Source organism: Macrotis lagotis, chromosome 5 (genome assembly GCF_037893015.1).
Source record: "Macrotis lagotis isolate mMagLag1 chromosome 5, bilby.v1.9.chrom.fasta, whole genome shotgun sequence".
In the NCBI taxonomy this organism is placed as follows: domain Eukaryota; kingdom Metazoa; phylum Chordata; class Mammalia; order Peramelemorphia; family Peramelidae; genus Macrotis; species Macrotis lagotis.
Window position 1 is genome coordinate 187,081,066 of NC_133662.1, and position 25,913 is coordinate 187,106,978.

The following is a 25,913-nucleotide window of genomic DNA, read 5'->3' on the forward strand; positions in this document are numbered from 1 at the left end:
ACACTCTATACCAAAATAAGATCAAAATGGGTACAGGATTTAGACTAAAGACTAGACAAGAATTAGAGCATATAATAAATTGCAAAATGAATGATTTTGACTATATTAAATTAAAAGGGTTTTGCACTAATAAAATCAATGCTGCCAAAAGTAGAAGAACAGTGGAAAGCTGAGAAACAATCTTCACAACCAGGAGTTCTGATAAAGATCTCATTTCTAAAATTTATAAAGAACTACATCAAATTTATAAGGTCACAAGTAATTCCCCAATTGATAAATGGTCAAAGGATATAGACAAGATACTTTTCAAATGAAGAAATTAAAGCTGGTGGAGTTGTGAACAGATCCAACCTTTCTGGAGAACAATATGGAACTATGCCCAAAGAGCAATAAAACTTCATACCTTTGACCCAGGACTATATCCAGAAGAAATTGGAAAAAATGGGAAAAGCCCTACATGTTCCAAAATATTCAGAGCAACTTTTTTTTGTAGTGGCAAAGAATTGGAAATTGAGGGGTTGCCCATCAATTGGGGAATGGCTAACAAATTATGGTACATGAATTCTATGGAATATTATTGTTCTATAAGAAACCATAAATGGTCGGACTCTAGAGAAGCATGGGATCTGATGCTGAGCGAAGGAAGTAGAGCCAAGAGAACAATGTACGTCAACTACATTACAAGAGGAACAACCTTGATGGAAGCAGCAACTCTCAACAGTTCAAAGAGCTAGGTCAACTGTATTAGGCTGGTAATGGTCTATATTATCCCCAACCAGAGGAAGAAAAACAAAACAAAACAAAACATGCAGGAAAAAAAAAACACCCCTCTGAATCTGATGAACATTTTATAAAGATTTCTCTTATGATCTCTTTCCCTTAATTCTAATTCCTCATGCCAAAATTTACTAATTTCTAAATATGTTTAACAAAATATGTATGCAAAATGCTAACTTGACCTCCCTACTGAGCAGAGGCAGAAGGAAGGGTAGAGGGAAATTTTGTAATTTGGAAATATGCATGTACAGATGGGTGAAAATTAAAAAAAATATATTTTTTTTAAAAAGCACCTTCCTACTTTTGATGAGTTCCAGACACCAGGCCCTCACAAACTAAATTGTTGGATGGTGAAAGAGCTGGCAGGGGTGATTAGTGAGCCTTGGTCAGTATTCTTTGAAAGATTAAAGAGAAGAGTGGTATCTCAATTTTAGAGAGGGTTGAAGTCTTAATTTTCAGATTAGAGAAGAAAATGGAATCTGAGCCCTTTAGGTCAATGAACTTGACCTTGGGGCTAGAATATTTTAGCAAAAGGAAATGGTAACCACAAAGAGCCAACATATTTCAGGAGCAAGTAATGTCAAACTAATCTTTACATTTTTGACATGGTTTTTAGGACTACTTTGACCAGGAAATGCTATCTATATAATTTACCAAGATTTACCCTAAGCATCTCACAAAATTTCTCATGCTATTTTTTTTTTTTTGGTGCAAAAGATGGTGAAATATAGTTAAATAAATTTGGGAACTGGTTCAATGACCAGACCAAAAGAGGAGTCATTCATGGCTTGATGTCAATTCAGGTGGTCTCCAATGAAGTGTTCTAGAAATGTGTACTGATATGCTTATCTTGGATTCCATCAAAAAGGATATACTGGAACACCAAAAGGATCTCTTTAAAATATAGTTTCTTCTACATGAAGGTGTTTAATCAGATTAAGGACTATCTTTATCAACTTTGTATCCTTTCTGTCTTATACATATGGGCAATCAATTGATAAATCACCAAGGCATTCTATATTGTTAATAATAAAAAATCCAAAATACACATTTTTTAAATGCAAAGATTTTATCTCATATTTATCATGCTGTTTAATAAAAGAGGTCCAACATTTCATAGCAGACATTTAAAAAAATGAGAAAAGAAAATTTGACCTAAAAATAAACTCTCAAAATAGTATGTCTTTAGCTAACATCATTTATTGCTCCCTTGTAACTTACTCAATGGTTGGATTCTAATGTGAGTGTTTGAGTTATGGTGGAGGTGGGGTAGTAGGTGAGAAGAGTCACTTTACTGGGAAGTGACAATGATTTTTTTAAAAAAATAAAAGGAAAGAAAAGAACAAAGACACTGAAAGAGAAAAAGTGGAAAGGAAAATTTGAAGTTGAGTTCATTTTCCATCTTGGCACCATATGAACTTTCTAGAATCAAGTGCTTTGTGAGATCTAGTCTTCCTCTATTCTTCTCTACAAAGACTCTGGAATGTGGTGTTCAAATTGCACACACTGGGGGTGGTTGCTATTCGAATCAGACCTGGTTTGGTGAGATAACTCAACTCCAACCATCTCTTAGAGAAAACACACCTCTCCCTGACTCAGATTCAGTTAATGATGCTGCAATTGTTAATTGCCTCACTCCTCCAGGATTTTGCCTCAGTTCTCCCTCCCTCTACCACCTGGCAGAAAAGCTGGTTCCTGGGATATGTGGCTCTGCTCAGCATTGATTTCATTTATTCACAACCCATTCCCTTCACCTTCCTTCTCTGTTCCTTCCTTGCTAACATTTAGTACTACTGGTATATAAAGAAAATAGTGGCCCCCTCCCAGAAAAGAAGAAAAAGAAACACATACCAATGAAACATTTTAAGAGGGGGGGAAAACACAAAAGTTTTTTTTAATATTAAGCCTCAGTTAATAATGATGGGATAATAATGAAAATATGTTTTGATTTCTGGAATTATTTTTAAATGGAGAAAACAATCCAAGAATAATTATATGTTATTATTTCAGCTACACTTCTCTTTGTATTATATATTTCTTTTAATAAGCAGACTAACCTCTGAAATTCCCTCTGTCTACAAAAATACCCTCTGCTACTTCCCTGGTATATCTTTATGTATACCTATACTCTGTCTTCAACTCTTCCCCTATCTCACCTCCATCACATTTCATATTTTTTTATGAACAAAAGCTTCCTACATTTCATCACTCATGAATGTTGTGAGGCAAGCATGTAGATTTGTGAATGGTCAATGTGAAATGTATCATATTTGGACTCATATTGATAAGAATATGATGATTGTAAGAGGAATGGATCCCTGATTTTTTAAGTGTTTACCAATCAGCAAGCATTCATTAAGCCCTTCTTGGGTACCACCAGTGTGTGAAGTGCTAGAGATTAAAGTAAAAAGAATGTAGTAGTCATTGCATGGTATTTAAGAAATATATTAGAATTTCATATTATTTGTGATTAGAATGTCCTATTCTCTAGGCTCCCTCTTTCTCTCTCTCTCTCTCTCTCTCTCTCTCTCTCTCTCTCTCTCTCTCTCTCTCTCTTTTTTTAGGTTTTTGCAAGGCAATGAGGCTAAGTGGCTTGCCCAAGGCCACACAGCTAGGTCATTATTAAGTGTCTGAGACCAGATTTGAACCCAGGTACTCCTGACTCCATGGCCAGTGCTTTATCCATTGAGCCACCTAGCCGCCCCTCCCTATTTCTCTTTTGCTGGTAATAGATTTTCTGTAGACTAGGGCTTGACATTTGGATTTCCATTCACCTTCTTCTCACTACTGCAACTTGCTCTAGGGTCAGCTCCTATTACCGTTATCAGCTTCAACTCTGCTTTCCTAGGTAGTAAAGCCTTGACACTGTGATCCTTGGCTGTAATTAAAACTCCTATCAGAGTCATCAGAGTAACAGAAAAAACAATAGTTGAAAGAACTTGGATCATAGGAAATAGTCACAATAGGTAAGGTAGACCCAGAACCAAAGACTATGGAATATATAGGACAGGATATATTGGAAGAACAAGGCCCGATCAGGAAGTAAACTTCAGCCAAGAAGGTTGTGCTGTCGACCCTATCTACAGCATTCCAAATAGCCAAACCTGGAGGATAAGGTGGGGCTATAGTCTGGCCTGAAGGAGTTTATCCAAAACCTTCCATATGTTATATGTTCTGTACAAGAGCAAAAATGAGTGTCGTTAAATGAAATTGCTTTTAGTTTGAAACAACCAAAGTAAATGATCTCTTGGTGATATTTCCTTTCTGGGTTCTTGATTTTAGGCCAAAGAAGAAAGAATAGTTGAACTGGAAACTGAAAATGCTGTTCTTCATCTAAAACTGGCCAAGGTAATCATATTTTTATATGTATATTTAATTATAGACATTCATATATTTGTATGTGTATATACATATTTTAGTAGAGTACTTTAAATTAAAAATATTTATTTTCATCTTTTGTTTTTACATCACTTTCATTTCTCCACTACCCCCTATAACTTTCCACATTTTAGAAAGCCAATACCTCTAAAAAGAGTAAAAAAGAGGAGCAAAAAACCCAGTTCTGAAAATCTAACCAACATCTGAGTCAAGTTCAACAGTAAATGCAATGTTATGCCTCTGCAGAGAAAGAAAAGAAGTGCATTCTCACATCTCTTCTTTGGAGGTCAAACTTGATCATTAAGTTTGTCCACATTCATTTGAATTTTTGTTGTCATTTTCTCCATTTACATTGTTGTGATTATATATATTGTTTTATTGACACTTGGTGCCAATTATACAAGTCTACTCATGTCTCCCCATATTCTTCATGTTCGTTGTTTCATATGACACAATGATATTCCAGCACATACATGGACCACCATCTTTTTAAACCATTCTCCCATGGATTGTTATCTACTTTGTCTCTTGTACTTTGCAATTTCAAAAAGTATTGCTGTAAATATTTTGTTGTATGCTGAATTGTTCTTCACTATATACTTTTAATATTTTAATAATGCATCTCATTTATCACCAGACTATTTCTGATTTGGAGTTAAATCAATTTTCAACTTATCAACTGACAGGTTGAAATCTGAAGTAACTCCCAACCCTCATCTCTCACCAATTTTCAGAAAATCAGATTTTAATTTTTGTCCCATTCCTTTCTTTATTCTTATAGGAATTTGAGTCTCGACAACCTGTTAAACTAGAACATTTATATAGTGCATTACTACAAAAATTACCAAATATTTCATTTTCTGAATTTCCTGAAGGCTTCCAGAATCATTCCATATCATCTCTGTACATAAAACAAAAATAAAATTAATTTCCTAACTTTCATAAAGGTACTTAGAGGTTCTCAAATCCTGGAACAGAAAGCATAAACCAAGAAATCACTCCAGATATTAGAAAAGACAGGTTTACTCCAGTCTTACAGACTGCTACTTTTACTACAAAAATGTTTGCATGCCCCAGATTCAGTCTTTAATCTCTATCACACTGCCAGAATACACATGAAACTTTCATTTGGATTCCAATTAGAATAGAACAAACCCAAATTGTGTCTGAAATTCCATACTCTGCTTCTCATCAGTTCTAGCAATATCCCTTTCACCATTATCTGCTTTCTTCCACTGCCACGATAATCGCTACCGAAAACAGTGTGGGCAGGACAGACACCCTGAATTCTCAGACATTTTGTCTTAAAACCTATGTGTCAAATTATGTGCTATCTCTTATCACCCATGTTCTAACTCTTTCACAGGTCTATTGATCTCACTTTTGCAACATCTTTCAAATGTGTCCCCTTCCCTCCTCTGACATTGCCACCACTCAGAGTGCCTCATATCATCTTAGTCCTGGATTACTGCAATAACTTAATGATGGAACTGTCTGACCCTGCTCTAGTCCATCCTTGATTCAGTCAGCCAAAGTGATTTTCCTAAAGCAAAGTTTAATCGTGTCATCTGCCCTCCTACTCAATAAACTGGTGGCTCCCTTTTACTTCTGTGACCAAATATTAAATCCTCTGGTGACCCAAGCCCATCCTCCCAATCTTTCCAGTCTTCTTGCACCTTACACACTGTCCTCCCCACATACTCTCAATTTAATGACATTGGCCTTCTAGCTCTTTCTATACACAACAATCCATGTCTCAGCTCTGAGCGCTTTCACAACTGTCCATCATTTCTGAAATGCTCTCCTTCTTTCTCTCCAGCTCCTAGCATCCTGAGCTTTCTTCAAATCTCAGCTAAAAATCTCACATTTATTAAAAAGGCCTTTTCAGTGCCTTCCCCCTCTTGATTATTTTCCATTATCAAATTGTTTGCGCATAGTTGTTTGCATGTTGTCCTTCCTATTAGACAGTGAGCTCCCTGAGAGCAGGGACTATCTTTACCTTTCTTGGTATCCCTAGTGTTTAGCAGTGTCTGAAACATAGTAACCTGCTCCTTCTTTTGTTGGAAGCAATCAAGGTTAAAGGACTTGCCTAGAGTCACACAACTACAAAATATCAAGGGTCAAAACCTCCCCCAAATGCTCCTAGTCCTGCCCTCAGGGAACCAAAAATCACCAGTCTAAAAAAGAGCTTCCAGATGACAGCATTTGAAGACAAGTTTTTTAAAGACAAGTCTTCTCCAAGTCAAATATCCACAGTTCCTTCAAATGACCCAATAAAGGCATACTTCTAAGACCTTTCATCATTCTAGTTGTCTTCCTTTAGACATTCTCAGTCTTAAAAAATGTTTTCATGAAGATATTGACTCCAGATATAAACATGATAATCTAAGTGGTCTAAAAAACATTATAATTATCTCCCTATTCCTGAACACTAAAGAATCACAGAATTTGAGAATTAGGAGGTACCTCACAAATCATAGTCCAATGCATACATAAAGGAAACCCTACCATAATACACTCAACAAGTGGTTGGTTCTCTAGCTTCTGCTTAAAGATCTCTAATGTGTGGGAGCTATCACCACTGGAGGTAGCTCATTCCACTTTTGGACAGTTAAAATTCTTAGGAATTTGATTTGATCTCTTTGTAACTTCCACCCGTTTAAATCACTTCTAGCCCTTTGAAACTCAATCAAGTATTGTCTTTACCACAAAGGTTTTTTCCTATCCTTCTGATCTCCCCCTTTGCCTTCCTCTTCCTCCTCTCACAGCATTGTCATACCATGGAACATTTATTCTCATGTAAGACAGTGTTGGGTAATGGAAACAGTACTAGATATGGAATCCAAAGGTCTAAGTTTGAATCCTGACTCTTGCCCATGTGACTTTGGTCAAGTCATATTCATCATCATCATCATCATCATCATCATCATCATCATCATCATTATTATCTCCTCTGTATAGAGCTTTCAGCTTTGGAAATTGCTTTACAAAATCTATCTCCTCTGATCCTCATATCAATCCTGGGAGTTTTGTCCTATTATTATTCCCATTTTATAGATAAGAACATTGAGGCTGAGAGAGGTTAAATAAATTTTACAGGGCCACAAAGCAAATAAGTATATGAGGCAATATTTTAATACAGGTCATCTTGATTCCAAGCCCAGTGCTATTACCCATTTCTATAGCTAACTCTGTAGATCTCAGTTTCTTCATTTAGGAAATGAAAGGATTGCACTGAATGAGTTATAAGGCCCTATCTAGCACTAAATCCTCTAATCTTATACTTTGCCTCCCTAGGCTGAAGGAAGCATTTTTTTTTCTTTATTTAAGAAATAAGTTGGGGGCAGCGAGGTGGCACAGTGGATAGAGCACCGGCCTTGGAGTCAGGAGTACCTGAGTTCAAATCTGGCCTCAGACAATAATTACCTAGCTATGTGGCCTTGGGCAAGCCACTTAACCCCATTGCCTTGCAAAAAAACAAAAACAGAAACAAACAAAAAAAAAAAGAAACAAGTTGAGGGTAGCTAGGTGGCACAGTGGATAGAGCACTGGCCCTGGAGTCAGGAGGATCTGAGTTCAAATCCAGTCTCAGACACTTAATACTTAGCTGTGTAATGTTGGGCAAGTCAGTTGTAAAAACCAAAAAAAAAAAAAGTGAGGAGGGTAACTGACAGGTCTCAAACCCACAGGTGAGCTAAGAGAGTGTCGACCCCAAGCATGTAAAGACCCCCCCCCCCACACACACACACAGAATGGCAAATGGGAACAACTCATTCCAATGGCCATGAAGACAGTTGATGCAGGTGCTGTGGGGTGTATAGGGCTCAGTCAGATGTGGAAGATGCCAGGGTCATTGTAGACATCTCAAAACATTGGTGGTCATCTTGACTTTTGTCTTGCCACTGCACTTCAGTGACTAGAAAAGAGAATGAGATTGGTAACGTTGTGCCACTCTGCTTCATTTAAATCCAATTCATACAGAAGTTAGACATCAGTCTGTATATCATTGATTCTTTTTGAAAACAAAGGACAGGGGCAGCTAGGTGGAGCAGTGAATAGAGCACCAGCTCTGGAGTCAGGGGTACCTGAGTTCAAATCCAGCCTCAAGACACTTGATAATTACCTAGCTGTGTAGCCTTGGGCAAGTCACTTAACACCATTGCCTTGCAAGAAAAAGAAAAAGAAAAAAAAAAGGACAAACAACAATGACATACGTCCCATTGCTTAAGACAATGCCACTCTCATTGAAACAGGGCAGAAGTTCAGTCTAGTAGTAGAAAAAAAGATGATAGCCTTAGACAATAATAGTGAAATTACAGAACTCCCTACCTTCTACCCAGTAATTCAAAGAAATATAAATTGCCATTTGTCAATATCTAATCTGTCCCTCGGCTATTGAAGTAGGTATTAAAAGAATATGCCAAGGGCGGCTAGGTGGCACAGTGGATAGAGCACTGGCCTTGGAGTCAGGAGTACCTGAGTTCAAATCCAGCCTCAGACACTTAATAATTACCTAGCCGTGTGACCTTGGACAAGCCACTTAACCCCATTGCCTTGAAAAATCTAAAAAAAAAATATGCCATAATGATAGGAAAGGTATCCCTATCCTTTCCTCTCTACTCTTTTGGATAACACTCATTTCTCAATGATAGATTGCTTTTGCTACCTTCAGGGTGTCAATTGAAATTAAATCTATGGTTTTAGGATGACCTTCAAAGTAAATTAATTGAATTAGATAAGATTACTGTCTGGTTTATTCCATTCTTGTCTCCAGAAGTTGCCATTATTGCTCTGTCTATTTGCTGTTGTTCTGACATAATGAAAGTGATGCCTTGAATTCTGAAACCAGTTTCTTCTGAGGTCTTCATGTATTATTTCACTTCTCATCACATCTGTGTGAGATAAGCATCATCCCCAATTCTTTTTTGACAGGTGGGGAATCAGGAAACAAGTCAGATGACTTACCTGTGATCACAGAGAGATAGATCTGGGATAAATACTTCTTGTCTGGTGGGCTTCCCATCTTAATTAAATTTGCAAGAGATATCAATTCATCATGTATGTATATAAATAATGTGTGAAGTAAATTGAATAGCACATGAAATTGTGTTTGGGAACACAGGAAAGGATAAGAAATATATAAGTGGATTGTTGAGCCAGAATAAACAAAAGCCGGGTTGCTATTCATTAAGAGACTGCCATTTATATGGTGCAGCTATCAACAGTGGAAAATATTTTTTTTCTTACAAATGTGACAAATGCTGCCATAACTCTCTCTGAAAGAAACAATACATGGAGGTCCAGATGTCCTGCAGAATTTTGGAAACTGCTTTCTGTAGCTTGTTTATTTTCTGGCCACCTTTGCTGGAATAATTAAAATGGTCAGCATATTTCCTTTTATAGATGCAGTTTTCTCTAGGAAATTCCAACTGTTGGACATTGGAAATTATGTCTTCATTTCCCTTTCCTCCCTAACCTTTTTTTAATTAGGGTGGATTTCCCCCCCTTTTCTTAGAAAGTTATGTATAAGAACTTTTCTATTAATGACTCTAATCACTACTTTTAGTGAGCAGAGTAAACATCTGGTGCAATATCTCACTAAATTCTGAAATTCAGCTATTAAAAAAATTGTCTTTCATCACATGTATCATGGAATCATATATGATCTTTCCATGTGTGAGATTTTTTTTACTATTATTCAATAAATTCTTATCACCAAAGAAAATTGCATTAGGGACACTAAGTAAAACAGAAAAAAAGAGGATTCTGTTTGAAAATTATGAAAATATTGCTTACCATTTGCATTTCCATTTAAATATTTAATAAATTCAACATATAACTCCTAAAGTTGAACTACTTGTAGGTTAATTCTTCTGGTCTTCCTTCTGTTCTCTTCTGTACATTTTTCTTCTGCTTTAAAAAAAAATTAATTTATTCCCAATTACACACAACAGTCATCATTTGCATCATTTTTATAAATCATATATATATGTATATGTGTTTAATATATATATGGTTTTGCAAGCCAATGGGGTTAAGTGACTTGCCCAAGATCACACGGCTAGGTAATTATTACGTGTCTGGGGCTGGATTTAAACTCAGGTACTCCTTACTCCAGGACCGCACCAGCCCTCTATCCATTGTGCCACCTAGCCACTCCTTCTGTATATTTTTAAAAAATGCACCCTCCCATCTGAAATTTAAAAAAGAAGAAAAAACCTTTTAATATGTATAATAAGGAAAATAAATCCCTACATTGCAGTATGATAAGATAGATGCATCATCATCTCTGAGTCAGAAGGTTGAGTGGGATAAAGTCTGAGATTTCTTCAAGAATATTATAGATTAAAACTGTGTCTCTTCTGCCCCTCTTCCCCTGACAAATAACTTTTGGGATATCAGTGAATATTATTAGAACCAGAATGTGAAGAGCAAACTGACTTTTATTCCTTATCTACTGAGTCTTCAGGAAGGAGACTTATGTCTCTGATTGGATTATTTAAATTAGCTTAGATTGTAAAGGTCACATTCTTAATCAATGAGAATGGGTTAGTGGGGGGATTGCATTAGGATAAAAATGACTCCTGGGTCTTTTGCTTTTGCCTCAGTCTCTCTCAGTAATTGATTGGGGCTTGTCCCTCGAGAAACGCTTCATACCTTGAGAGGATCTCCAAAATTTATTTAAGTGGCATCTGTCCCATACAAGGTGGCTAAGAGTTCTTCACTATCATTCTCTTGGAATCTTGTTTAGTTACAGTTTTGATTAGGGTTTTGCTCACTTCACTCTTCATCAGATCATGCATCATTCCTAGGTTCCTCTGAAACCATGTGAGGCTGACATCTTGTTTAACAAAATCTTTATTGCCAGTTGAGTTTTGGTTTAGCAAATCAATTGTCTCTTATTCCATCACAGTGTCCAAGAAGTAAAAAAAAAGAAAAGTTGATTCTCAATCAAGTGGCATGCTTTATTCTACATACCTCTCATTTAGTACTAATGTGACTGATTATGGTTTAGCAGTAATTTTTCTGGGATTTTTAGTAACCCTGAAATAGGTAAATAGTCTGATATGGCGCCTTCTCCAAAAAAGGCTAATGAAATTTTGGGACTACACTGACAAAGACTCTATGAATTTAAGGATAATCTTGCTGTACTTTCTACTGGTTATCCCATGACTGCGATATTTTGTTCAGTTTGGGGTGCTAGAGTTTAGGAAGGATATGAATAAATTGCAGTTAAGTCATTTTTCTTTTAATGCAAAGGACTATAGCCAGAATAGAGAGTGGTCCTGATGTGGAGATCAGAGCTGGAGATATTTAGCTTGGAGAAGAGAAATACTCCAGGCAATCATGATAGCCATCTTCACATATTCAGAGTTTCCATTTGGAAGGAGAATGAGAGTTATTTTGCTTGATCATAGAGGAAAGAAAGAATTAGGAACAATGCATGAAAGTTGCAAAGAGGGAATGTTTAGTTAAGTAGTGCAGTGGCTAGAGCCCTGGTCCTGGAGTCAGAAGGGCCTGAAGTCAAGTCTGGACTCAAATATTTCCTAGCTTTGTGACCCTTAGGAAGTCACTTAACCCCACTTGCCTCTAAAAAACAAAACAAACAAAACACCAAAAACTTTCTAAGAATTAGAGCTATTCAAATTTGGGATAGTCTGCAGATAGGAGTAGCAAGTTTCTCCTCTTTAGAGGGTTTCAGGCAGAGGTTAGCTGCCCATTATTTATTATGCTGTAGTGGAAATTCTTTTTCAGGTATGAGTTAGGACTAGATGATCACAAAAGTCTTGTTGAACTCTGAATTTTATCATTCTTTGCATATATTATCTGAAGCAGAAAATCTTCAGAAAGTAACAGTTATTGTAGAAAAATGATGGACTATTAACAACCAAATAAAACTGCTCCAAATTACTAATAATAAAAGTAATGAAAATCAGAACAACTCTCAGGTCTCATTTCCCACCCAACAAATTGGTAACCATAACGACAGATAGGAATTGTCAGTTAGAGTTATTGTGATATAGTATACAATATTGGCAGAGTCGTAAATTGATACAATTATTGCAGTCATGTAGGTATTGTAAAGATAAAAGATGAAAATAAAATTTTATGTTAAAAGACATCAGCAATAAACTTTTAAAAGATTTTTACAGGGGCGGCTAGGTGGCACAGTGGATAAAGCACCGGCCTTGGAGTCATGAGTACCTGGGTTCAAATCTGGTCTCAGACACTTAATAATTACCTAGCTGTGTGGCCTTGGGCAAGCCACTTAACCCCGTTTGCCTTGAAAAAAACCTAAAAAAAAAAGATTTTTACAGAGCTATTTAAAAAAAAAGCCTTGTTGCCAGTATTGGGGCAGGTGAAAAGGTGAGAAGTTAGGCATGCTAATATACTATTAATGTAACTTTGAAGGGATCCAACAATTTGAATATCAATTTGGAATTATGCAAGAAAAGGAACTTCCTCAGAGATCCTATTACTGGGCATATATCCCAAAGGAAATCAAAGACAAAAGCAGGGTTCAGTATATACCAAAATATGTATAGCAGCACTTTTTATATGGTAGTAAGAAACTAGAAACAAAATGAGTACTGTTAATTGGAAAATAGTCAAATAAATCTATCAGATATTAACATAATGGAATATTACTTGTGCCATAGAAAAGATGAAAGTGAGGAAATCAGAGAAACCAAAGGAGACTTGTAAAAATTAATACAGATGAAACATAATTAAGAGAACAATAACCATAATGTTTAGAGCAATGGATAATTTTTATTAAAAGAGGTTGAACTTTTATTAACAGAAAAACTAAAGAAGGTGTCAGAGAATAGATAACAAAATATGTCTCTTTATATAAGAGAAGTGAGAGACTACTAAAATTTGTTAAAAGAAAAGTTCACTTTTCTTGGGGGATAAGGAATAGCTGAAGGAATGACAAAAGTTTCAAATATATGTTTTAAAAGATTTTATAGAAATGGCAAATTAGACCTATAGATAGAGTTTCTCATTTGTTTTTGTTTTTTTGTTTGTTTTTGGCAAAGTCCCAATTCATTTTTTCTAATTGATTTATTTTGACCCTATTCACTTTTCTTTCTTTTTTAAAAATCTTCCTCTCTTTTGAGACACCTTGGAAAACAATCCCTGTCTGCCTTTAAAATTGTCACTTATAGGGTGAATTTTATGTGTGTGATCGGGATCAATGCTTCTTTCAGACTTGACTTTCTTAGATACCATTGATTTCCTTTCTTAAGGTCACCATGAAATTTCAAATGCTGTACTTTCAGTATTATGGTGGAGAGGAATAGATTGCCATAGAAATGCTAGGAGATCTTTTTGTCCTTTTTCATGTCCTTTCCCCCCCTCCTCAGTTTCTTCTGGACATACTCTCAGGATTATTGGGCTTAGTTGGGTCTCATATCAAGTTTTCTGCAGTTTGAATAAAATCACCCAGCAAGCATTAAGTACCTAGTATATCCTAAATGTTCAGGATTTCAAAATGAGGAAGTCCCTGCCCTCAAGCAGTTTATATTCTTCATATTTTTCAGTGTCTTAGCTATTTTTAAGGGAATAATCTTCCATCATCTTCTTCTGTATTAAAATGAGCTCATAATTGGACCTATATTTTATATCTCATATTCTAGTAAATTACAACTAGATAAGAGACTTAAAGATTAAAAATGAAGGAAAATAAAATTTTTGTCACAATTGTGGATGAAAAGTAATTTTAAAAAATTAAGAGGTGGCTAGCTGACGTAGTGGATAGAGCACCAGCTCTGGATTCAGGAGTACCTGAGTTCAAATCTGGCCTCAGACACTTAATAATTACCTAGCTGTATGGCCTTGGGCAAGCCACTTAACCCCATAGCTTTGCAAAAAAAAAAAACAACCTAAAAAAATTAATCTAATGTAAAGAATTATTGAGGACAAGAAAAATGTACTTGATTACATTGAAATCCATTTCTTTATACTAAAACTCAAAATACTTAAAAGAAAAAGAAAAGTCAGATTGGGAAAACTATGAGAAATAAGACAAATAAAAACTTGACAGTACTAAATCCCAGCACTCAAAGGATAAATGGTCAATGGATAAGAATGGATAATTTTCAAAAGAGGGAACACTAATAATCAAAAATATAGCATACAATGAAAGAACAATGACTCTAAATTATAAGTCTTAGGCTCAAATTCCAATTGTGACACTACCCCATGTAATCTCAGGCCTTCTGGGGGCTTGGTTTCCTCATTGTAAAAATGAAATAGTTCATTAGATAATCTGAAGTTCTTTCCAGTGTTATAGCCATGATTCTAGAATTCTACTTGAAAAAAGTTCAACCTCACTGATAAACTCAAAGAGATGGAAATTAAATCAACTTTGAGATAAAATCTCACAGCTATCAAATTGGCAAAAATACTTAATAAAACAAAATTCATTGTTGGCAGAGCAATGGAGAAACAATTACACTCATTCCTTTCTAGTGGGATCTTCTTTTTAAATTTTTTATTGATTGGAGAAATAATTCATTGGGTCACTATTTTATTTCAATCAGTATTAATCAGTTCAGTGTGATTCCATGGAGCAATTATTGTTAGCAATTATTAGTGATATACTCATCTATAATGAGTAATATATATTTATTCAGTCTAATCAACCAATACAAGTATAGAAATTACATATATCAATATACAGTTTACATAGATTACATATAGAAATAATTAGATAAGGTTAGATAGATTCTTTCTTATAGCCGGCCTTCAACTTTAGAACATATAAAATTCACTGTTCACCACTTTATTTGTTATAAAGTTCACTTATACAAACACAAGAATGTGAGTGACTAAATCCAAATTAGGTGTCTTGATGTCATATGGAATGTGTCCCAAATTATTTTTATACCTCCGGAACACCCTCTGTTGCTCAACATGAGGAGGTGACTATCTTATGTTCCTTACTCTGTCTGTCCTCTGACTACTTTTCCTAATGCATCATTTCTGACTTTCTTGGAGGATCAAAAGCAAGGTTTATCAATCAGTGAGACTTGTTCTGAGTATATCTACATCTCAAGCCCTATAAAAATAAGACCTTGGGGAACAGGGATCATCTCAGATCGTGAGGAAGATCTGTCACAGTCATTAAAGGAGTCTAATCTCTTTAATAAATGGTTAATGGCTTGGAGCTCTGTGGTTCTTCTTATAGATGGCATACTTTTTGGACTCTAGAGTGAGCAATCTATCAATAAGAGGTAAAAGTTCCAAAATAATATTATATTTGACCCAATAAGCCCTAAAAATAGTTTCCAAAGGGAAAAAAAGTGTTTTCTCAAAAATCTTCATAGCAACATTATATATAATTGAAAAAATCAAAAACAAAACTGGAAACAACCTAAATGCCTGGCTAAATAAATTGTAGTATATTTTTAATAGAATAATAGAATGCCATTAAGACCAACAAGTATTAAGAATATAAAAATAATCATCAAAAATAAGGCAAAATGAAAAATAGCCACTCTAGATTACCAATATATATATAGTAGCTACAAGTTTAGGAAGATAAGTTAAGTTGGAATGAATGGACAAAGAATCTGGTTGGAGACTCCAGGTTGGCAACTAAAATTATCTTCTATTGTTTTAGTAGTTGAAGTTAATTTAAATATGAATAATCAGTAAGCTAGTTCAGTTTGTATTGACATGAAATGTTTAGTTAAAAAAATTTTTTAAATGAGTTTATATTCTTGAGGTCTTGAAAACTGAAGGACTTTTTGAGTGAAATCTGTGAGTGCTCAAAAGAGACCCTACTCATCTACAGTAGAAAATAAAGTGGATGAAGTACGATTATTATAAATATTAATACTTGCCCACAGTGTTCATAGCTGGAATATTGGGGTTGGGAGAATATTCATTTATTAAAGTGCTTTACAAAAATTATCACATTCGATTCTCATAACAACCCTGGGATAGGAACTTAATCCATCCTTAATCATGATACCCACTAGAAACTAAGGTAGACAGATGTCCATAATGTGGGCAAGATCATACAAATGTTACATCATTTGCCCAAGATCACATAACTTGTAGCCATCTGAGGTCACATTTAAATTCTAGGCTTCTGATTCCAAGCCTAGATCTCTATTCACTGCATCTTCTTAGTTGTCTCTGAAATATGACTCTGAAAGAGTATATCTTATTCAAAAAATATGATTTGTTAAAAGAGTGAGGAAGTGATAGAGTAACATAAATTTAAATAGTATATTCCTATGAAATAATCAAGAAATCATATAGGGAAGCATGATGAAGTTATGTAGGTAAAAAGCAACAAAGATGAGGGACTTCAGCTATAGATATTTGCTCAAGCTTTCTACCAAAAGTCCATTTGGCATCTTATCATTATGAACTGTGTCTATTTAAATAGATGTAAAGAAATAAATCGAATAGTGATTTTTCTTCCCTTTCTGCCCCAAACACATCTTCATGATGTTTCTTGATAAAATATATCCCATCTGAGTTAGTTAGGTGACTGAATGGATGGAGCACCAGCCCTGGAGTCAGGAGGACTGGAGTTCAAATATGACCTCAGACAATAATTACCCAACTGTGTGACTTTGGGCAAGTCAGTTAACTTCATTGCCTTGCAAAAATCAAAAACCAAAAATCAAAAAGAATACATTTTATTATTACCTCCAGATCCTGTGGTGAACCCTGAACTTTCTTCTTTTAAAAAATCATAAATTTGTAAAATATTAAAATAAAAACTTTTTTCTTTCTCTTAAAAGTACCATGGAATAATTGAGAGAAGCAATAGTAAGGCTATGCAACTTTTCTCCCTTTATAATGAACAGCAACACTTGAGAAGAAATACATACTCAAATCTAACCCAGATTTATCAAGCAGTACAGGTAAGGAAGCTTAGCACAAGTCAAAGGTTCTGTTTACATAGTATATTTTATATGTAAATAATCAATATAAACAAATATATATGTCTATATACGTTTATCTATACACGTACTTTACACATATATATATATACTATATATACATATTTGTGCATACACACAACATATCAGAAGAGTCAACACTTACACATTTAAGTGTGATCAAATAAATTCAAATTTGAGCAGGAGGGCAGTGGCAGAGACAGGAGGGATCAAGAAAAATCTCCTATAGGTTTTGCTGTTTGAGAAGACCCTTGAAGGAAACAAAGTTATTCCAAGAAAGCGAAATGAGGAGGGAGTGAATTCTAGGTGATGGTTTATGCAAAAGCAGAGATAGTAGATGGCATTTAAGTTAGTCTGATTAGACCAAGGAATATTTAAAAGGTGAATGGTGTACAATAAAAAGGGAAAGGTAGAGTAGCATCAGGTTTTCAAGGGCATTAAATATCTAACAGAAGATGTTTTATTTTATTTCAGAGGTAATAGGGCATCACTATACTAATCAGACTTGTACTTCAGGAATATCTATTTAGCAGTTATGAGGAAGATAAAATGGAGAAAGGAGAGACTTGAGGTGGGGAGTACAATTAGAACCAAAGTTCACATGAGGGGGTGATGAGGAGCAGAACTTGAAAATAAAGGGAAGGGGACAGGTGCGAGAGATGTAGATGCAGAATTGACAAGACTTGCAACTGATAGGATATGTGGGAATAAGAAATTGGGGATTATATAGAAATTATGAACTGGGTAACTGGTATCCTCAACAAAAAAAAGGAATTTGGATAATAGGAGGGTTTGGGAAGGAGAGAGGAAGATAAGTTCAATTTTAGACATCACGAATTTGAGATGCCTAGAGGACAAGGTTTGCAACATTCAAGAGGCATTTGTGAGGAGGGATTGGAGTTTAGGAGAGAGACTAAGGCTGAATATATATGAATTTGTGAACATTTGTAGATAGAGGGTCATTGGAAGCTAATGAAGTCACTAAGAGAGAAAGTATAGAGGGAAGAGAGAAAATTGTCCAGAATAGAGCCTTGGGAATATACTAACAATTAGGAAGTACATTATGGATGACATCAAACAAAAGGAGACAGAGAAGGAATACTCAGACAAGAACCAAGATTTTAAAAAGTCATAAAAACAGAAAAGTATATGAGGTGGGTATGGGGAAGGGAGTGTCACTGCTGTCAAATGACACAAAGAGTATAGAAAGATGAAGACAGAAAAGATCATGAGATTTGGCATTTAAAAGATCATTGAAACTGGAGAGAAAAGTTGCTGTTAAGCAATAGGACTGGAAATCAGATTGCAAATGATTAAGAAGTGAAAGAGAGGAGGGAAAAGAGAGGCAGTGAGTGTAGACAACTTTTTCTGGAAGCTTGACAGCAAAATTGAAGAGAACTATTGGAAAATATCTTGAGGGGATGATGGAGTAAAAATGACTTTTTTAAGGACAAGTAAGACCTTAGTGTGCTTATATTCATGTAGGCCAATAGAGGGGAGATGATTATGGGGGCAAATTGCCAGAAATGGAAGAAGGGGATGGGGTCAGGTCACATGTTGAGGAATTGGCTGTCTCTTCATCAGATTCAAGGAAAGAAGGAGATAATGGTGGATGATATTAAGGGTTCATTATTTTTTAATGCACACAGTAGGGGAGAATGAGAGAGTTCAGAAAGATTGACCTACATTATCTCACATTATTTTGAGGCAACATTTGCTAAGAGAGCAAGGGGAGAGGATAGTGTGGGATATTTAAGAAGACCAATAATATTTGGAAAGCCTTCATTAGAAATGTAATAAATCAATTAGGGAGGAGTAAAAGTATTGTCTTACTACCATGAAGTCCTTGATGGCTCAGATAACATAAATTTTAAATGTTTCCAGTCAGTTTGATCATGTAAATTCTTCTAATTTCAGTCAGCAGTACTTGAATAGGAATAGAAGGTGACGGTCATACATCATAGATTTATAGTTGAAAGGAACCTTAGAGGTAGTCATCTTCAAATCCCTTACTTCATAGAAAAGGAAATCAATGCTCTAACCTCTATGCAATATTGCCTCTCCGAGATGGGGACAGTAATCTAGTATTGGATTTTATTAAAGTTTGAGTGGTAGGAGGATAAGAGGACAAGGGAAACAAAAGTGAGAGGATGGTATATTATTAAATTGGCTTACTACAGGAGAGATTGAGAAGGGAAGAATGTGAAGCCAAAAAAATGGTTATGGAAAATGATGTATATTAAGGAGGAATGAAGCCTCTCTAATAGTAGGAGACTGTAGCAGGATAAAGGAATCTGAGAATTCTTCATCATTAAAGTAGAATATGTGGAAGTGGCAGTGAGATCAGAGATGCAATCATCCTTCTATGGAGCTGAGATTAAGTTGAACTGAAGTACTGGGAAGTCACTATGTTTGAGAAAAGGTCGAATATATGTTTCCTAATGTAGGAGCAGGGATTGGGAAGGAAAAGAAGACTATAAATCAGACATAGAACACCTTCAAAAATGAGGGAGGATGACTTTATCTGATTGCCACCATGTTCTAAATTGGGTGATAGATCTGAATGGAATGAATCTGAAAGAGAGGGAGGGTCTAGAAAATAGCAGGGAACAAATCATTTGCTGATTGTTCCTTCAGGATTAATGTGTTCAAAAGGCAATGGACAAGATGCAAGAAAATGGAGGAAGGAGTTCAGTGTAAACTGAAGGGAACCAGGTTTTAATGAGTGTCAGAATATAGAGGTGAGCACAAGAAAAAAAGTGTGTGACATGAAGGAAAGTATGATCATGATAACATCTGAGTTTGAAGAAGTTAAAACAGAAATAAGTTTTCAGAGTTGAAAAAGCAAGGCTAAAGGGAATGAAGGTGAAAAACTAGAAAGTGATGGAAGAGTAAGGGCATAGTTTATGCTTTAGCAACTAGGGATTTTTTAAAATTTGGATGAGAAGGGGCAGGTAGGGCAGTGCATAGAGCACTGGCCCTGGAGTCAGGAGTACCTGGGTTCAAATCCGGTCTCAGCCATTTAATAATTACCTAGCTGTGTGGCCTTGGGCAAGCCACTTAACCCCATTTGCCTTGCAAAAAACCTAAAAAAAAATCTGGATGAGAAGAGTAAGAGTTTGTGAGCTATAGGAAATTTAGACCTTCAAGGATCCAGTGAATGATTAGGTAGGAGGAAAGGATATGGGGTGGGGATGGGGAAGGAAGGAGTGTCACCACTGTCAAATGACACAAAGAGGTGTAGAAAGATGAAGACTGAGAGATCATAAGATTTGGTAATTAAAAGATCATTGAAGTTTTGGAGAGAAAAGCTGCTGTTGAGCAATAAGACTGTAAACCAGTTTTCAAAGGATTAAGGAGTGAGAGGAGGAAAACAAGAGGCAGTGAGTGTAGAGAACTTTTTCTGGAAGCTTGACAGCTTTTAATTGCAGGAGCACAGATGCTCTGTACATTCTGGGGAATGTGGAAGGTAGGAGAGAGCATCCAGGAGGTAAAAGGTGAAATATGTAAGCAGAATCCAGGAGGTAAAAAGTGAACTATAGAATCTGAATCCAAGAGGAAAAGGGGAAGGAATGTTATGAATAAAAAAGAAAAAAGGAAAAGGCATTTAAGAAACAGAATAGTTTTAGCAGCCAAATCTGGTGATTTGCTCCCTCCAAGGGGATAATAATTTAATTTTCTAGGTTGATATCAAATATGTCTTGATTTTTTAAAAAATAAAATACTAAAAAAAAAGTTGTATTTAAATGTTTTATTAAAACCAAGTTTAAGACATCATGTCATTACATAGGAAAGATTCCCTTCAAAGTCCAGACAGGTTCTGGGATAGTATTAGAATAAAAATTAGGTTTCTGTATTATTTTGCTAGCAATTCTCCAAGTAAAATCGTGATGTTATTTTTAAACCTCCAATTCAAGGTATTGTTTTGCTTTTTCAGTATAGTCAAACAATGTGTCCAGCGTCAAAACTTTGAGATATAGTCCTTGTTACAACAACAACCAAAAAACACCATCTGTAAAAGTGATTAGTGAGCTGTCATGCTTAATAAGGCTGTAGGTTAGTTGGATGGAAACAATGTTTTTACTTTTTTATAAGATTCTTTAGCATTTTAAAAGTGTCCTTTAAGATTTTTAAGTTAAATTCCTTCAAATGAATCAAATTGGGCTCTCTCTAGTTAGCTATTTTTGGAACAGTTCAAATTCAGAACAGAGAAAACAAGACATATTTATGAGTGGATAATTAGCCAGAGATGAGAGGATCAAAGGAGTCAAGGATCCTAGATAGATCCTTACCTGGTTGAGGGTCAGTTTCCATCATCTGTCTATGTCTTTTATAGAGAGATTGTACCCATAATGATCTATTTTTTTTTTTCCCAGGAAGACCAGGTAAAAGTGTAACTAGATCAGCAAAAATCCATTAGTTTTATTAGAAAAAATAAAGTGTATAATTTAAAAATTTGCTTTCTATCTATCTACTGAATGTTGTTCAATAAAGTCATCATCATGGATGATGTCTTAATTATGGCAAAAATACCATAAGTAGCAGAAGAAATATCAAATTGATATTCTGTCTCCTCCATAATAATTCTGAAGCTTTCCTTCAGGCCACATAATAACTCCTAAACCGGTAGCTTTCTTGAGAACACCCAGATTTTATTTTAATCATACTTTCTTTTTCTCCTTTTTAGATTACCTCAAACCCAAACTCTTACTGTTCCCAAACAAATTTATTCTATCAGCTTTTTTATCTCAGGACCTCTTTACATTCTTAAAAAATTATTGAGGATCCCAATACAGCCTGAAAGTGATTGATGACCCCAAATAACTTTTATTTATGTGAGTCATAGCTATCAATATTTACCATATTAGAAATTAAAACTGATTATTCAAAATATTTATCCATTCATATACAAATAATATAAATAACACATTTTAATATAACAATTTCATGAAAAATAGCCATTTTCCAAAACAAAAAATAGTAAGAACAGTGGTATTGTTTTACATATTTTTGAACGTCTCTTTAATGTCAAGTTTAATAGAAGACAGCTGGATTCTCATATCTGCTTCTGCATTCAATACATTGTAATACGTTGTTTTGGTTGAAGCATATTAAGAAAATTCAACTACATAGTTAGAAAAGGGAAGAATATTTTAGTAGGCAAATAATGTCTTACTCTATTATCAAAATAGTTCTGACTGCCAGAACTCCCAAGGAACCCATGGACCACATTTATCTGGTCCCCTTCCTCCTTTTTACTTTTATGCCTCCTTCCAAACTCTGACCAAACTCTGGTTGGCCATCCCTAGTATACCAATATATTTTTCCATTATTCAAAATACTCATCAAATCCCACTTCTTGACTTCTAGTGATAAGCTCCCTCTAAGAACTCTAAAATTATTATACATTTTTAAAATCTGATTGAATTTATCACTTTCTTGTAGATATGTCTATATTTCCTTTATGACTTTGTTCACTAGCAATCTTAACCATAGCACTGTTTTGGATATGAATCCTCTAAGTCAATAAGAACTTTGTCTAAATTCTGGATAAAACCGAATATATATCATATAATATTTAAATGTAATTTAATAATAATGATAAAATATATTATTCTATATTTGAATAATACTTAGATCAATAAATTGTTCTAATCACTATAATAGTATTTACTTTCATTAATTTCCTCATAGACTCAGAAAAATTAAGATAATTTTTAAGTACTCATTCAATTTAACAGAAAAATTTGCATTTATAGGATATCTTTCCTTTCTGCTTCTCCACTCATAAAAATGTTCATGTAAATATGAACAAGTAATCTAATCCTTTAAGTCTATGATCTCATGTTATAGATTAAAGATTAAGAAACAGATTAAATAATTGCACCATTTTATTGAACTTGTGTGATCAGGGGTCATCATTAATCTCTACCATTGAATGACAATGCATTCTATTTCATAATATTAACTTATCTTCTCTATGTATATAAAAATTTTTGTTTTTTTAATAGAGAAGAATTTGTTTTGTATAGATGGTTTTATATAAAGAAAGATTTGTTTTGCTAAAACAAATCTCAAGGGAAGAAGGAAAACATGTGGAATGGGATTTTATTTGGTGTGCTTTGTCCTTAGAGTTCTGTCAGGATTTTGAAAAAAAAAATTATTGTACTTTGAATTTTACTATGTTTGAGCCCATGGGAAATAGCTTTAACTTTATGGAAATTTCATTTTTTCCTCATTCATCCATCATAATTATGCCTCTAATCTGGTAATTGATAAGAATTTCTTTCCCCATTTAATGACAGGGTGAGAGAGAAGTTTGGACATGTTGCCAAATTCATAAGGAAGTCAATGGAGCCAGCAGAAAAATACCATATGTTAACTTCTTTCTACTTTTATTTGGTATTTGATGTTCTAAGACTTTGAATAATTGTAGTTTCCATTGAAAGAGAGGAAATTGTTTATCAAGAAAATGACCATGGTGTTAAAAAAGCACAGATAAAATTTTTCTTTAAAAGTGTGCCTGCCAGTAGCAATAGTATTAATTTTTAGGAATGTGTTCTTCTCATTTATAGAAAATTAAACAAGAGCTAAAGGATTTTCAGTCTTTTTCTTGTCTACTCATGAGAAATTTCCAACATCAGTACCAGGACTGTCTTTCTCAAATAGTGGATGGTGTTCGAGGAACCCAGCTCAAAAATGAGAATCTACAATGTGAGCCTCATTACCTGTTAATATGAATTGGGTTACTAGAGTTCAGATAAATTTTTGTTAGAGAAAGTAACTTGATTAGCTTGATTGTTTTCCTTTTTGGATCGTTCTGATCTCAAAGGTCTAATGGAGGTGGTACAAAAAAAGCAAATGTGCCTAAGGAATTAAATGTTTTCTTGTCTAACTTTGAAATTACTTGGTTCTAAACTTTCTGCAAATAAAAATAGATACCATGTTCCCTCTTCCTGCCCCATCCCACCCTCAGCCATTATTAAATGGAACTTGATCAATTCCCAGTTAAGGAATGTCTTATTTGGCCTCTTTGGTAAAGGGAAATAACTAGGCAATTTTCTGGCATCTGAGAATGGGATACTTAATTTTAAATTTTAGGGTTTTTTTTTAACATATATAATACTTTATATTTAATACTGCTCATTTCAGAAGATTAGTCTTCCCTTTCCCCACTCTCCCTAAACACATGATAAAGGAATACAAAATGTCCTGATTTGCCATTGTAGAAAGCAGTCGAAACTAAGGAATGTGCTGTATTTTGGAGAGACTTTAAATCAGTTTATATTTATAACTATCAGACATTCTAAGTACTTCCCAGTTAAAAAGGATATAATTAATCATCTCTAGTCCAATCCCTTCATTTTGTAATAGAGAAATGAAGTGGTTCCATCTGTCCTGGAAATGTTTCCATTATCAGTAAGTTTATAGACATGATCTGTCCACATCTAAAATCAACTTTGGCAGATTGTCTCAGGGCACAGAGAAATGAAATTACTGCTTAAGATCATACAAATCATTGGTCAAGACAAAATTAGGATTCTATTATGGAAAACTAGGGAAGGAATATAGCCTGGTGAGGTAAATGAAATTTAACAAAAGGATAAACTGAGGCAATTCCTAAGTAAGATAATATTTATTACTGTTTGTCAATAAATGTGTTAGTGGATAGCATCCATTTATGCCAAAGACTCCAAGCAAGAAGACAGGTCCCCTTTTATAGGTTTGGGGGAGTACTGAGCAAAAAATAGAACAGGGTAGGTGATATCATATAGTTGGGGGCAACATGAGTGGTTACAGAGCTGAGTAGAAACCCTCTTCCCTCCTGAAAGTGCAAGTGCTAAGAGGGGAAAAAAGTCATCCTTGAAGGATAGTTTGGTGGTATGACGATACCAGGGTCTATTTCATTGAGTTCAAATGAATTCCTCCAGGTCAATTAAATTCTTTGAAGAAAACTGAATTTTAAAAGTTTAATACATTATAGATCAGCTGAATTTTGAACTAAGTTCAGAAGACAGAGAACCATGGCTTAAGCAGTAATTGAACAAAAGCAATTATAGGACAAAAATCAATTAATAACCTTCTCATTGGTATACCTCCCAGATCTAGAGACATTCCTAATGGAAAGCCAAGACTTGGATGACCTCCAGGTATTGAGATTCTGGGGAAGGGGGCAAAAAATCATTTATTGCATCCTCTTCTATATTACATTTCACTTGATTTAATTTTTTCCTATTCATATTAATCTTTAATTGCCATGATGCTTTAAATTGGGTCCCAGAAAATTTCAATTTTTTTGACAAAAAGTAAAAGAATTCATACTGTGTAAAACTGAGCAAGTTTCTTAACCCAAATTATCTCAGTTTGTCACCTTGTAAAATAAGCTGGAGAAGGAACTGGCAAATCACTCTACTATCTTTGCCAAGAAATCCTCAAATAGGGTCACATAGAATCAGACATGATTGAAATAGCAACAACAGCAGTAAAAAGAATTCAAGAAGACTACTTGGTAAAAAAAAACATAATTAATGATAGTGTCACAGTAGCTAAATCACTACTTAGTTATAATGGTTTTATTACTCTATTTCACTAGACTTGGAAAAGATTGTTTTACTTTTTTCCCCTGCCAAAGTAAATATTCTGACCTTTGATATATATATATATACATATATATATCAAAACCTCTATTCAGTGAGAATAGAAATTATTTTATCCCATATATAAGGATATTTAAGAATTTAAAGGTCAAATGATAATGGGAGAAATTCAAGTCTTTAAGCATAATATATAATCCTTAAAGTCTGGACTGAAATGAGTTTGTATTTCCTG

General features: G+C 34.7%; 1 protein-coding gene across 2 annotated transcripts in view; it reads left to right on the forward strand.

Moving 5' to 3' along the window:
* Window positions 1-25,913, forward strand: part of KIF25 (kinesin family member 25) — a 112,832-nt gene that overhangs the window by 12,170 nt on the left and 74,749 nt on the right. Inside the window, exons 2-4 of one of the 2 annotated variants that reach the window (XM_074190300.1) lie at window positions 4,060-4,125; window positions 16,923-17,045; window positions 23,660-23,798. In XM_074190300.1, coding sequence (XP_074046401.1) covers window positions 4,060-4,125; window positions 16,923-17,045; window positions 23,660-23,798 — 328 coding nt within the window. Of the gene's footprint in view, window positions 1-4,059; window positions 4,126-9,102; window positions 9,214-16,922; window positions 17,046-23,659; window positions 23,799-25,913 lie in introns of those variants that run through there. The other variant, XM_074190301.1, reaches the window with a different exon arrangement.